General features: G+C 39.2%; 1 protein-coding gene and 2 pseudogenes across 1 annotated transcript; 1 reads left to right on the top strand and 2 right to left on the bottom strand.

Moving 5' to 3' along the window:
• Positions 1–609: 609 nt before the first annotated feature.
• LOC133716546 (disease resistance protein Roq1-like) lies at positions 610–5,122 on the bottom strand (annotated as a pseudogene).
• LOC133713376 (uncharacterized) lies at positions 4,430–7,438 on the top strand. The gene is made up of 2 exons (XM_062139382.1): positions 4,430–6,596; positions 6,770–7,438. Exon 1 carries the CDS (start codon positions 5,328–5,330, stop codon positions 6,531–6,533), a length of 1,206 nt encoding a protein of 401 aa, XP_061995366.1. The 5' UTR covers positions 4,430–5,327; the 3' UTR covers positions 6,534–6,596; positions 6,770–7,438.
• A 43-nt stretch (positions 7,439–7,481) lies between these two features.
• On the bottom strand, positions 7,482–11,663 carry LOC133716545 (glycerol-3-phosphate acyltransferase 9-like; annotated as a pseudogene).
• Between the last annotated feature and the right edge of the window lie 4,038 nt (positions 11,664–15,701).

Here is a 15,701-nt window from a genome sequence, read left to right as displayed (position 1 = left end):
CAATGCTTCCTATTTATTTGTTATGCATGCAAAAAGTCTTTAATGCAAAATATACCAAATCAATTTTAATAGACATGTAAATCAATTTAAATTATGCAACATGATTTGGAATGAATGCCATATTAAACTCAAGATCAGTGAATCAATTCTGCTTGATCTTCTCTTCCTCTTTGTTTCCTTGAAGCTCCGGTTTCCTTGTGACAATGGGAAATCATGCATTGAATGGTAATAGCCCAATATACTTACAAATGTGCTGAATATGCCATATTCATATAGTCCCTATATGACATATATGCAAAATTGCAAATCATGTATTAGTAAACAACATAGCTTAGAGCTGGTGTTCGAATGAGGCAGGCGTGCGCACCTGGATAGGACACAGATCATAACCGTACATGCAAGGATGCCGTATCTTGATGGTTGGCGTAGAATCCAAGTTACACAAGCCCAAATGGTTGACCATTTCTTTATCAACTGTTCCTATGGGTACTAACTTATACTCATACTCCCACTCAACTAGATTTCGGTTGTAACCCAAAAAGGTGGTCTTTGCTTGGCACAAACTGGATTGATACGTTATTCTTTCTAATGATGTGCAATCTTCCAAATTCAGTTCACCGGCCTTCTACTTTTGGTAGCTGTATAAGTGATTTGAGTCTTGATCGAACAGTTGGAAAAGGAGAGTTCATTGAGCTTGGTAAGACCTCTGACACAAATTGGTAGGCTACAAATTTGATTGTTACTTAGATTTAGTCTTTGTAATGTTGAGGATAGGTTACCAAAATCGATAGGAAAAGCATCATCTGAAAGATTGCATCCACTAAGACTTAAAGATACTAAAGAGCATGGTAAAGAAGTACTCAATATACAAGGACTTCTTTGAGGCCATGATTCAATGGTATTCTCCCCAGTAGTAGTCTGTAATTGATTTATTGGAATTCTATTTGCTTCAAATACTTTCAGAGATTCCATGCTCCTCATCATCTTCATTGAAGATTCATTAAGATTTGAGCAGCCAGATATTATAAGAGTTTCAAGCACTTTAAGCCTAGAAATGGTGTTTGGAAGCATCCTAATGCTTTCACAATCTTTCATATTCAAGTAAACAAGTCTCTTTAGGTTTCCGATGGATTCATAGACGTCAATCAGGCTTCGACAACCTACAAGAATAAGTGTTTCTAGATTGGGGCAAAGAGAGAAGTCAGCGGTCTTAGTAAGGTCATGAGAATGGCTGACATCAAGCATTTTCAATGATGGAAGAAACTGTACATGTAAGCAGAAAAGAAGAGAAAAAAGAAAATACATTTTAGGTAGTTAATTCTTATAAATGTAAAGGAAAATATTCATAAAGCTAAAAAGAAAAGAAACAAAAAAAGGAAAAGGGAAAGGCAAAGAGTAGAGTAACGTACTTTTGTTCCGTTCCACATTTGCCTCAAGCTGCTGTACTGCATTTCAAGAAAGACAAGGTTCTCCAAAGTAAAATCATTTGGTATAGAACTCAAAGGAAATGCTACCCAACACAACCATCTTAATCCTGTAGGAAATTCTCTATAAGATCCATTGAGTTGTACATGACTAAGCCAGAGTAGTCTTAGTTTGTGCATTCTTGCAAATGCTCTTCCCATTTCACGAAGCATTTCATGCATTTCTACATTTTCATACACATCAATTGTCACTAAACATCTATCAACGAGATTTTGAACGCCAATAGCTGTTTGGAATTCACATCCATCTAATACCCTACCAATGTAACCTTTGTGCTTTCCAACAAAGAAACATGCAATGTAGAGGAATAATTTTTGGTCATGGTCATCTTGTAAAGAATCGTAGCTTATTCGAAGTTTGTTCATGATTTCACTATGTGGAATACTTTCTAATTTCTGCAATGCACTTTCCCAGACAGCTTTGCTCTCCCCCACTAGAGAAGAACCCAAAACTCGAAGTGCTAATGGGAGTCCTCCACTGTGGCTTACTACCTTTTTTGAGAGTTCCATGTAACCGTCAATGGGATGGTTCTGTCCAAAAGCATGCCAACTGAATAGCTCCAATGATTCAACGTAATCCAAAGTTTCAACATTATGAACTTTAGTAACTTGAGGATCCTTGGATAATCTCGAACGCCTAGTTGTTATGATGATCTTGCTTCCTGGATAAAACTGATTTTTCCTCATAAATACTGCATGTAGTTGGTCCATATGATCCACATCATCAAGAACAATAAGAACCCTTTTCGAGCTTATGGCGAGTTCAATCTTAGCTACTCCCTCACTGATACCATGTATTTTCCCTTTTCTCCCGTTCAAAATATCATAAACAAGTTGTCTTTGTATTTGAACTAAGCCACCAGGGAGTTTTGAAACTTCGTGGATATTTTCAAGATAACTGCTTCCTTCAAATCTTCCAAAGTTCAGATTATAAACAAATTTCGCAATCGTTGTCTTTCCTATACCACGCATCCCAAAAATCACAAGAATGCCAACATCAATTGATCCATCTCGTAACCATAAATTAATGTTTTTGGCCCGGGAATGGATTCCAATTTCCAACCATGTAAGACCTAAGGGTGTGCATGCGCCGTAGTTTATCTCCGATCACTGTAACAATCTTGTCGATAAATTTTGACTCGTACCTAAAGATATTTAATGAAATTGAAAATTAAATCAAACATGTTATGATTTTTGTAGTATTACACATAAATAATTGGGTTAATTACATATAAGTGCATCTTTGAATGTTTTTTTAGCCATAAGGCCATCAACTAGTTTTTTTCCCTCATAAGGCCACTAGATTAAAAAAGATATTATATTTTGGATTTACATAAAAGACATTAAAATCAACAATCATTCTCTCTCTCCTCTCCGGCGAGGTCTTCGGTCAACTCCGGCGGGTCTCCGGCCGACCTCCGGTCAACTTCCGGCGGGTCTTTGGCAGACCTCGGCCAACTTCTGGCAAACTCCGACGACCACAAAAGCTAATGTGGCTAGCAACAAAAGCTACTTTGATGAGATTTCCGGCAACCTCCAGAGAGGTCACAAAAGCTACTATCACTAGCAACAAAAGGTACTGTCACTAGCAACAAAAGCTACCCTGGTGAGATTTCCGGCAACCTCCGGCGAGATAACAAAAGCTACTATCACCAACAACAAAAGCTACTCCTTACCAAAAAACCTATGCTCCCTAAAACAAAAGGCTACTATCCCCACCAACAAAAGATACTGTCACCAATACCAAAAGCTACTCTCACCAGCAACAAATGCTACTCTCACCAACAACAGAAAACTACTCTCACTTACACCAGAAAACTACTCTCACCAACACCAAAAGCTATTTTCACCAACACTAAAAACTACTGTCACCAACACCAACGAGCTACTCTCACTAACATTAGAGAGTTACTCTTGTATCAAAAACTACTCTCACCAACAACAAAAGTTACTCTCACCAACGCAAAATGCTACTATCACCGCAGCAAAAAACTACCTTCACGACCAACAAAAGCTACTCTCATCAACGCCAAAAACTACTATAACCACCGCAAAAAGCTACAATCATCACCACCAAATGTTACTCTCACCAACAACAAAAGATACTTTCATCAACATCAAAAACTCTTCTCACCAACAACAAAAAGCAACTTTCACCAAACCAAAAGCTACTCTCACTAACTCTAAAAGCTACTCTCACCAACATTGAAAACCGCTTCACTTGCTCTCTTTCTGAGATGATGCACGTGCAAGACAAATATTGCCAGAATTCAACCACAAAAACAAAAACACAAACCAGAATAAAACACCATCAGAAACATAGATACCATAACATCAAAATTAAACAATGAGGCATAAAATTAAGATCTAATTTCATTACCATAACTCAAAACAATATAAAAGCTACTCAGAAATAAAAAACATTTGTAAAATGCATAGTAATTACCCAAATCAAACCAAAGCTATCAAATTGAATGAAAAAAAAAAAAACAATACAGGAGTTTCTGCCATTTCCAAAAACAGTAGCAATACATGATTCAAACCACAAATCTATAAGAAAATAAAAAACTTAGCACAACGAACCATAGAACAATCAATGCCGGTGAGCTATATTCTGGCGACGTTGTCCTCGTGCGCGGAGACGGTGAGAATCTACTCCGGCTCGTCTCCGTTCGGGTCGGCTTAGATTGAGGTAATGGAGATGGAATCGACAACAGATCGGCGATGGCGTTGAGGAAGGTTGTGTTAACAATATAGGCTTACTTTATAGACTTACTTTCCTGCTTAATTAGTTGCTAATTGGTTAGGTCTGCTAATTACGTTTATGCATGGTTAATCAGTTAGTGGCCTACAGCTGTTATCCACGTGTCCTTCACATAGTGACTCATGTCTTAGTATAAATAGAGGTGTACTCTCTCATTTTGCGTTGTAACAGAATAGCCTCATATGTAGAATTTCCATTTTTCTCTCAAATATTCAAGTTCTCTTGCTCAGCTATCATGGTATCACAAGCCAGGTTCATTTGGGGTTGACCTCCGGCGTCGTTTTCCGGCGGGGACTCTAGTCATCACTACTCATATACAATCTATTTTGCAGTATCTTTTCAGATAAGTTTCATTCTAGATCTGAGTTTTTCTTTGTGAAGGTTGTGAAGTTTGATTACGAAGCTTAAGCTTGAGATCTGTGACTACTTTGCTTGAGATATGAGACTTTGATACTTGTATAAGTCTTTGAGCACTCGTTTATTGCTATTTTTCTTTGTGAAGGTTGTGAAGTTTGATTACAAAGCTTAAGCTTGAGATCTGTGACTACTTTGCTTGAGATCTGAAACTTTGATACTTGCATAAGTCTTTGAGCACTCGTTTATTGCTATTTTTATGAAATTGAAGAACTCTGAAACCCTAATTGATGATGAAGTATGTTCTAGCTCTGTGTGTTTGAGTATACACTGAGATTTCTGCATAGTAATTTCTGATTCTCATACGATCTAGCAAGGTTGTGAAAGAAGTTAAATATGACTACCATTGGTTCCTCTTCTTCCACCACTACTCAAAACACTACTCACACCACTGTGTACTTGCCTAATATTCTACTGGATGAAAGTAATTACCCTACCTGGTTGTTTTGAATGGAGTCATTTCTTCGAGGTCAGAATCTCTTTGGTTTTGTGGATAGCACAACTCCTTGTCCACCACAACTTGTTGTTGCCTCTGATGGAGTCACTAGTGTTACCTCTATGGAATACATTACATGGAAAATTCAGGATCAAAGCATCATCAACATGATAGGTCAAACTCTTAGTCCTATAGCTATGACCTGTGCAGTAGGAAGTCTGCAAAACAAATGTGGGAGAACCTAAAGCTAAAGTTTGCTGCTCCTAATAGGCAGAATATACTACAGTTGAAGTCTAATCTTCAAAATTTGAGGAAAGGAAGTGATGACATAGAGACTTATCTGGATAAAGTGAAAATTGCTAGGGATGCACTTGAAACAGTTGGAGTATTCATTGATGATGAGGATATTGTGGTCACGGTTCTTAGAGGTCTTCAAGCTGAATTTGTAGCTATCAAAACAGTAATTCGAGCTCAATTTGTCAGTTGCTCTCTTGGAGAACTTAAGACTCTACTAAAAGCTGCGGAAGTTGATATAGAGAATGAAAATCAGTGCTCCATACCTCTTACTGCAATGTTGGCTAAAAACAGCTCTCAAGTCTCTTCTTCACTTGGAATTGGAAGCAGTCCTGCAACAACTTCACTCAATGCTCATACATCCACAATGTCTTCTTCTGTTGCAGCTCCTACTTTATCCACTAATCAGCCTCAAGTTCAAAGCATGATTCACAGCTCACCATCTAGCTCTAATATTCTTGCACCTCAAGGCTATGCTATTCAAGCTGTTGCTGTTCCATCTGTTGCTCCAGTGGTTCCACCTGGTTTCACCCCTCAAGCAGTCACATCTGTCCTCTCTATTCCAACTCAGCATTTCTATGTTCCTATACCTGCTTTACCCTATGGTTTTCCATCCATTATTAATCCTTATGTTCTGAATGACAATTCTTATGGGATGACTGGGTTCTTTGCTGGAAGAGGTCAGGCAAGATTTAACAACAATGGTGGGAACAACAGGTTTAACAATGGTGGTGGTTTTCGACTTCCATATGGTGGTCAAGTTGGTAACCAAGTTGGAAATGCTACCAATGTTGGCTTTGGCTTCAACAACACTGGTTTTAATACAAATGAAGTGGCAATAATACAAGGAACTTTGCAGCAGGCAATTCTCTCACCTGTCAGCTTTGCAATAGAGTTGGTCATGGAGCTAGAACCTGTCGATCACTTCCAACCTTTCAGCAAGATCCTGGTTTTAATGGTGGTGGTATTGGTTGTCAGTTTTGTGGCAAGAAGAATCACACAGCTGATAGGTGTTACTACATCATTGGATTTCCAAATCAACAGCAGCAAAACAATGAGTCTGAAGCTACAGCCATGCTTGCAGCCACAACCAATGCTCTTCAATTTTGGCTTGCCGACACTGGAGCCACTAATCACATGACTAGTGATCCTCAAGTCCTTAACAACCTTGTTCAATATCCTGCTACTGATGCAGTTCAAATTGGTAATGGCTCTCAACTTAAAATCACTCACACTGGAAATGCATTGCTGGGATCACTCAAGCTCAATAATATTCTCCTTATCCCTGAGCTTGCAGCTCACTTACTCTCTATATACCAACTGTGTAAACAGAATAATTGCTTAGTATGGTTTGATGAATTTATGTGTGTGATACAGGACAAGGTGTTGGGCAAAATCCTCTACCAAGGACTGAGTAACACTACACCAATTTTGTTATCAGACAACGGCAGAAAACCGTTGTGTGATTTGAAGTGTAACCGTTGTAGAGTGAGCCGTTGTCTGATGAAAAATCAGACAACGGTGGAACACAGTTGTGTGATAAATACACAGACAACAGGTATGTGTTATAACTGTTGTTTGATAGCTCGGCAGATGGCTCGGCAGATGCCAAGCGTGCAGCTGCGCAGCAGTTTAGGGGCGTCTTCAGACAACAGTGCCAGTTTGCAACCGTTGTATGTTAATCATGTCAGACAACATTTTTTTATTTTGTCTGTTGTCTGATTGCTCTTCAAACTTCAGTTCTTAGACTATATCTGTTGTGTGATTAAATTTAGGACAACAGAGTTCAATTGCTTCTGTTGTGTGATTAACTTGTAGGACAACAGAGTTCAATTAATTCTGTTGTGTGATTAGCTATTAAGACAACAGAGTTCAATTGGTTCTGTTGTGTGATTAACTTTTAGGACAACAGAGTTCAATTAATTCTATTGTCTGAGTATAAATTAGAATCAGACACTGATTCGTTAAAAACCGATGTGTGATATGATTGATTGCAATGATTTAAGTCCCATTTTTGGCCATTCAGACAACAGGCAGTGATCATTATATCTAATCTGTTGTGCAATCATTTGAACATCCCATTCCTGAATTAGATTGTGCATTCATTTGGTCCATTTACCAAACGAACAGTATGTCGTTAAATACAACCATTGCAAACTATCAAATGAGAAATCTAACCAATACAAGAGCAAAAAAGGGTGTATTTCCCAATCATTGAAGCCAACATTTTAAACAAGAAATGAATTATAGTGCGTGCCCATCTACTTGGGACATCATCTCAAGAAAAGAATTATAGGACTCAACATAAAAGCTGCAGTAAGCTGGAGCCTTAAAAGCTAACCTATCCAAAGAAACAAACTCTGTGATGAGATTTTTTGGCCGGTAAGGAGAAGATTATCCCTACTCAAGTATAGTTCTGTCTGATCATATCAGATGCTTTGGCAAAAATCAAGCACCAAGGAAGTGAATATTAAATGACAATTCATTGTTTCAGCCTTGTGTTCTCTGTATCCAGTCTAGAATATCTGAACAATCTTCATGTCTGATAAAATGCCTGCACGATTGCATATAAACAAAACTATATATTAGCCCTTTTTTCCAACTCAACAATAACTAAAACCATTCAATGTTCATATACTATACCTGTTCTTAGTTCGGTTGCTCTTTAGTTCAGACACTTCTCAGCGGCTTGACAATTCTTTCTTCATTTGCAGTGATTCAGGCACAACCCAATTTCCACTTTTGTCATGGTATGCATCACAAATAAAGTTTAGAACAGTATCCTACAAAACTTGTCCAGTGTGAGATGAGTACACAAAATTTACATGAGCATAATTTAACAATTCCAGATGCCCATACTGATTAATGACAAAAAAAAAATTGCTAAAGCTAATATGTCTAACCATTCTCAGGTGCAAAGAAATAGTGTGAGAAATAATACATAAAGCTGAGGGGAGAGTTACCTACATCTCTAGCAAATAATGGAAACAAATTGGAGAGCATACCAAGGGTTTGGAAGCGTCAAACCAGTGATAGATATGCTCGTTACGAAACCATGTCAATTGCCGTTTTGCAAAATTTCTGCAGAGAATTAACAAATTCTGGGTTTTAAAATTTGAATGTAATGAGTAAGAAACATGTAAACACTAAACAGGACACAGGGACTATTAAATCTCCATGCAGCACCAGGTTTTCTACACAATCATGCAAGTTAAATGTTAACTTCGTTTTGGAAAAGAAACGAGATACTGTCAAACATTTGAAGATGTCTGTAACAAAATGAGAATGCTACCCTTTGGAACAAATTTGAAAGCAACAAGTACTAATGCTGAGGATGGTGGCACTCGTGTACTTTTCTTTCTTGTATTACTTGATCTTTTACCAAGTAAATTCACATGGATAACTCCTAAAATATATTTGCAAAATGTCTCTTTGTTCCCCCTAACCCAATGGTTTTATCAGATGTTGCTTTTATAAAAGGTATTAGCAATATTTATTGAGCATGTCCAAAAAGTTGGCTTATGGCTTTTTTTACAGATTTATTTATTATATATATATATATATTATTCAAATGAGCTTTCAAGACAGAATTGTAGAGAAAAAATGCATTACCTAGATGCCTTTTGAAATTTAGTCAAAAAGTTGTAGAACTCTCTTGGTGACGAACTACCTCCTTGCTCCCTACACACTAATAAATACTCCATAGCCTGAAATAACGGGACCTTCTTAAGTCCTGCTCGAACAGAAATTATGTCCCTGACCCTGCAATGAAGTATCCAAAATGGTGGAGATCAAACAAGATCAGACCGACCTGGGGCAAGGCACTTTGTTCTTAATACAAGCCCAGGAAAGACTAGTTACCTCTCTGCAAATTCAATGGCAGTCTCCCCAGGCTTCATATTTTCGGGCTCCAAATACCACACATCACAAACAACAGCCCATGATGTCATAAGCTGTAGCAGATGCATTGTGAAGGACTGCCTGCAACAAAACCATATTATATAAACCCTTACGGTACCATGGACAGCATAACAACAGCCCAAGCATTGCTAAAGGCTTCCAAATCATGGATCTAAAGCAAAAAAATATCAAAGAGCACCATCAATGGCCAGCTCACAAGGATTGGACTATAACGATTGTGTTTACTGGCATTGAAACACTTCATGCTTTCCATTATACTAGTTTCAGAGTAGATATGAGTAGACAACTTTCTTGGTCATAATAAGAAAGATATGTCAAGGAACAAACCCATTCTCCAAGTAAATAATTAAGTCTGAGTGCATATTATATTAGTCTGTCAGAATTCAAGCTTACTTTCTGCTGTTCCAGAATGCATCAACGAAAATTTTATTGTACTTAATTGCGACAGGGCAAACTGAGCAGCCAAGCTCAAATGCACCCTAAACATATAAACAAATAAAAGAAAAAGTTAGATCAAACGACAAAGACCAAGAACTTCTTAATAGAAACAAATTCATATACCAACAACATGGGCAACAATTTAATACAGAAATCCAGCATGCTCTTTCTTTTTATACTTACTTCTTCGCAACAATTTCCCGATCCTTTGATTCTGAACGATTGAACCAGATACATCCCACACTCTCCAAAATAGTTTTTTGCAACAATCCTTCATGTGAGGCATAAACAGAGATAATAATCAGTTTGATTTCATCTTTCTCCAAGAAAATAAAAATCATAAGGACTCCATTTATTATATGCAAAATGCGAACTTAGATTTTTCCTATTCCTGACTGTTATTATTTGTGGCAAACAAAAATAGCATAGATCCAAAAGGCCAAAACCTGGCTCTTCACTTGGCCACTTTTACAAAAGATTCATTGATGTACAAGAAAAAATATGGTAACACTACTAAATTCATTTTCTAAACCATGAAAATAAAATAAAATCACACAAAGCCAGAAAACTTCACTTCCATCAGAGGCCTGAGGAACTTACATGTAAGATGGATAATTGTAGTAATTACACTACATAAATCGGGCAAATCTAACCCGACGTTTCAATGATACAGACAAGTATAGAACCCTGTGCATGAAAGTGACTCAAGTTTCCTTAGAGGTTTTGGCAGAAACACTTTCAAAAATGGAATTCCAATAAATAACAATATTAGCAATAACGCTTACCAACCCATCCAGGATGCTTTTGCATAATTACAGCAAATGCGTCATTTGTTCCGGGATGATGAAATCAATCATAGAAGTATGATTGGCCACAAAAACCTGCTCAAACCAGGAAAGAAAATATAAGGACAGGAGCAAATGAATATGGTTATTTAAAAAAAAAAAAAAAGGAACATTAAAGTTAAAACTACCTGCTTTGGCATCATACTAGGCTTTGGTCCATGGTACTTCACAACCCCAGTCCAAGATGCAACAAAGAAGCTACACATTAACTCCACCAAACATCTCTGAAGGAAAAAGAAACAACAGGGCATAATAAGTACAGGATGTTCAATGTAGAAAGCAAGACCAGATGAAGGAGCATCAAGAATATAAGTGTATTATGCCCTATGCTATAATAGACTAGGACTACCACCCTGAGGATTATGCACATGTCACACTTGCTAGACAAAGACTAGAGAAAAAGGCAAATACCTTATGTTGAGAACAATGGCAAAATACAGTTCAACTATTTTTTAGAGTGCATAAAAAGATAATACATGTGTAACCCAAACTATATTGTAGCAGTCTGTGAAAGATTATGCAATACTACTTCATTTAACCTGATTCCTATAAAAGGCAGTCACAAAAATCCAACCTTGTTTTCAGACAATAGGAAAAAATGCAATACATGATAAGTATAGAAATGTAATAAAACAATCTGAACCTCTAAATTTTTTCTCAATTTTTCATGGCCTTTGAGTAGGAAGTGCACAGGAATGAATGCCGAAAGGAAAATTATCCATCCAATAGTCAAGACCAGTACCCTGCACAATAAGTTAAGCCCCTCAATAGCTAAACAGACAACAACAATAACGACAATGGCAAGCACCATCAACTAATAATCAGCGAGACAATGTCCTGTTATACCAGTAACCTCATACCAGCACATTTCGTTGCTTGATGGCATAAATGCATGGAAGTTTGAATATGTAAGCAGAAGATAGAGGCTCTAACCTTGCCGGAAATAGAACAAAGTATCGAATCACCACTCCGAAACACCACAAGGGGAACAAATAGATATTCCAATTCCACGGCTCCGGAGGATTCGACTTAACGCACCGCGTGAACGAGTCCTGATCATCCAACATTCACCATCAATCACTAAAATTCGATCAAAACTTGAATCTCTAATGAAATTGGTGAGATTACAGAACACTTAGCTAGCAAGCTTCTAGTCAAAACAGTCGATTATTAACTTTGTCTCCCTAGTCCCTACCAAACAATCAGAGCTTGAACAGAAATGAGAAACTCAAACATCCAATTCAAGGGAATAGAGGGACTTACAGAGTTAGAGATTGAAGGCGGCGCGCATTACAAAGCGAGTCTGAAGCCGCCGAGATAAAGCACTGGAGCTGCGGTGGCTTGGGGAGAGCTGCGGTGGTTCGGGGGAGCTGCGGTGAAGGCGTGGACGAGGGATGCAGAGGCGCAGTGGCTTGGTAGGGAGAGACCGGAGAGCGAATAGGAGTTTTGGGGATCGAATGGTTTAGGCAGATTAGGTCTCAATATCTCATTGATTTGGGGATTGAATGGTTTAGGCCGTTTTAGATGTCGCGAAAAGGAAAAAAAAAAAAAAAAAACCCGCCTAGTCGCCTTGTCGCCAGACCGCCCAGATGAAAGCCCAGGCTCCATTACCTTTCTCATTCGAAGACCAACACAAGCCCAGAAATCCCAAATCGAAGAGAGGACGAAGAGCCGTAAAACCCCAAATCGAGTAGCTGTGAAACCCCCAAATCGAGTAGCCCACAAATCCCTAAATTGACGTTGTAAACCTAGAGATCGAAGAACCCTAATCTTCAGCGGATTGAATAACCTCCTCCTTCTTCCCAGTTCCTAATACGCAGAACCCTATTTCTTCACAAATGGAATTAAGTGATGGCTGAGTCGAGATAATAGAACCCTAATCTTGGCGGTGATGCGTGTAGGCGAAGATCATGATGTAGATGGAGGAAGGGATTGCGGAGACAATAGGGAGAGGAGCAATCTAGGAAAAGGGACAGTAAAACGCGAGAGGAGATGATGTTTTGAGGAGAGATGCTCGAAGAAAAGGTTATTTGTTATTTTGTTTAAGTGTTATTTTGTGCAAGTGGGAGATAATAGCTATCACGGCGCGGGGGTTTGGTTTTTAAAAGTATTCATGAATCAGACAACACGTATGTGAAGTTATGTTGTCTGATTATACATAATTTAAATTTGAGATGAGGGAGCAAGGAGCGATAGTTCCCGCCTATGTGCAATCATAGTACCAGTTTTGGCGCTAGGGATAGGTATCTCTCATTTAGACAACATAAATAAGAAATTACGTTGTAGGAGTACATATATGTAACTTACATTTCGATCAAAGTCTGTTCATTTTGGGGGAATGAATGACATTTTGGATGCATTGAAATTTTGCCAGTATATATCTTCATTACTTGGACAACACAAAGTAAAAAACTGTTGTATGATATTTTGCAAGCTACACTCATACAACAGATATAACTATTCTGTTGTCCTTTGGAGTACCAATTTGGAGCCAAATTTGAGTTAGGCCAAGAGGGAAATTTGCCGCTGTTTTTTTTTTCATTCACACAACAGATTATTCTTGTAACCGTTGTGCAATGACCTTCTAAACAAAAACTTCAGAATTTTAACCACCTTATACAACGTAAGTTTACTAAATGTGTTGTGTGATTCACTTTTCTTCATCACACAACACTTTTTTTTTTTTCGTTGTGCAAAAAGTGTTGTGTGTTAACGTTTTTGGTGTAGTGTAAACAAGGGCTATACCCCATTCCTTTTGACCTGCCACTGATAATTCAACAATCTGCAGAAAGTGAAGTCTCAAGTCCAGCCAAGAAACTAGACCAACAATCAGCTTTTGTGGGAGCAATGGTGAAGAACTCATTGTGGCATCAAAGGTCTGGGCACCCTTCAAATGAAATTGTTAGAATCATGCTGAATAAATGTAATATAAAGAGCATTCCTGACTCTACTTCTAGTGTGTGTGAGCCATGCTTATTAGGCAAATTTCAGAAACTACCTTTTGTTGATTCTAGTACTAGGAGTTTGAAGCCTTTTGACCTTGTTCACTCTGATGTTTGGGGACCTTCCCCACATCTATCCATTGATGGCTTCAAATACTATGTTCTATTCATAGACGATTGTACTAGATATACCTGGTTATTCCCTATGCAAAATAAATTTGAGGTGTTCACCTATTTTCAGTCTCTTTGTGCACTGGTATCCACTCAATTCTCTACTAAAATCAAATGTTTAAGGAGTGATGGTAGGGGAGAATATATGAGTCTAAAGTTCAAACAATATCTGGAACACAATGGAATTATTCATCAAATTGCCTGTCCTTATACGCCATAGCAGAATGGTGTTTCTGAAAGGAAAAATAGGCACATTAGAGAATCTGCTGTTACACTAATGCAAAATGCCTCTTTACCAGCTCAATTTTGGTATCATGCTTGTGTCATAGCAATTTTCCTCATAAACAGAATGCCAACCCTTACTCTTAACATGAAATCTCCTTTTGAGAAGCTCTATCACACAGTTCCATCTCTTGATCTTCTCAGAGTTTTTGGTTGTACTTGTTATCCTCTTCTTTCATCCTCAAGTCATAATAAATTACAACCTAAAACAATGAGGTGTGTGTTCCTGGGCTTTGCTGCTGGTTACAAGGGATATATTTGCTATAGTCCAGCCACAAGAAAATATATTATCTCTAGACATGTGTTCTTTGAAGAGAATTGTTTTCCATATGCTTCAACCACAGTACACAAGGGGCATGTTCAAACTTCTTCTCAGCAATCAAATCAAACTCATGGACAGATAATGGGGTATATGCCATGCTTTACTCATGCTCAGTCCACTTTGCCCACACCTTCATCCCACACGTCAACAACTATTACAGGTCAGTCTTCTGACTCTCTCTTAGTTGACAATACAAGCAATCTACAATCTGACAACAATGATGTAGCTCTGCGCAGTGCATGGCTTTGGTAAAAGCGTCGCGGCTCGCTTTGTTACCCGGCGGAGAATCTATACAAAAACAACGGGTTAGCCTGATACAAACTAAGCTAGGGCACGAATCAGCGGAAGTTACTTACCAAGGCTGCGCGTCAACTGTTGATTGACCAACAACTCCCAACCGGTGAGAAGACGAAGGTCAAGCAGGTTGCGATTCGGCCAACAGCCTCTAATCCTTGCCACACGACACTCTTCCTCGCTCGTTAGGTTAAAACACAAGCCCGCTACACAAAAAAAAAAAAACGAAGTAATGATTAGAAAAAAATAGAGGAATTATCATACAAGCAAAACCACCAACTCTGGGCAGCGGAGGCTAGCGACAACCTCGGATAGGTTGGAACTCCGACTTAATCCCGAATGTCGGCGCCCCCTCATTCGACCTCGCTTGGTATTCCCACCCCGGGGTAGCAACACAGAAGGTCCCCCGCCAAGGAGACATGGAATCCTTCAGATTCTCGATTAGCTTCGGCGCCCCCTGGCGGCGGCTTAAGTTCACTTGGCCACTGCAACCTTGGCGCTTCACATACACAAGTTCGTAGAAGTGAAGTTCCTCCGCCACGGTAGGCCCTTCACATCCCGACAGACGCCAGAGCGAGATCATCGCCATTAACAACCGCCACATGTTGGGACAAATCTGCCCAACCGCGAGGTCGAACTCGCAAACCAAAATTTGGAGATTTGGCAAAAGGGGAAATGTCATTCCCTGGAGGAAGATCGCCTCGAGCACGGCGGCATGCCCCGCTGGCAGAATCGACGCTCTCTCGTCCTTCATCGGTGGCCGCAGCTTCACAACCCCAAGGAGGCGAAACACCCTCTTTAGTCGGTTCACAGCGGCTACAGTCATCGGCCCACCCGCCTCGTCCACTGGGGTACCGTCACGAAGGACCCAGGCTGACTCAATTTCCTCCTCGCCAGTCTTTCCCCCATCAGCGGAACCATTAGCGGCGCTATTACTAGCTAGCCTCTCCTCGTGCCGCTGGCGGGCGACAATGTCCTCCCTCGCCCTAGAACTCTCTGGACGCCCAACACAACCCATTGCCACTTCCCAGGGTATGGTCTGTAGCGGCTCGATATCTAGCGGTTCGGACAGTGAGGTTCTTGCATGGGCAGAC

The sequence above is a fragment of the Rosa rugosa genome, chromosome 6 (assembly GCF_958449725.1).
Source record: "Rosa rugosa chromosome 6, drRosRugo1.1, whole genome shotgun sequence".
Taxonomy (NCBI): Eukaryota; Viridiplantae; Streptophyta; class Magnoliopsida; order Rosales; family Rosaceae; genus Rosa; species Rosa rugosa.
The sequence above is the reverse complement of the archived record's forward strand: the minus strand, read 5'-3'. Positions and strand labels throughout refer to the sequence as shown.

Excerpts from the sequence above, each read along its gene's own strand:
- LOC133713376 (XM_062139382.1), top strand. The coding sequence starts at position 5,328 with ATGTGGGAGAACCTAAAGCTAAAGTTTGCTGCTCCTAATAGGCAGAAT.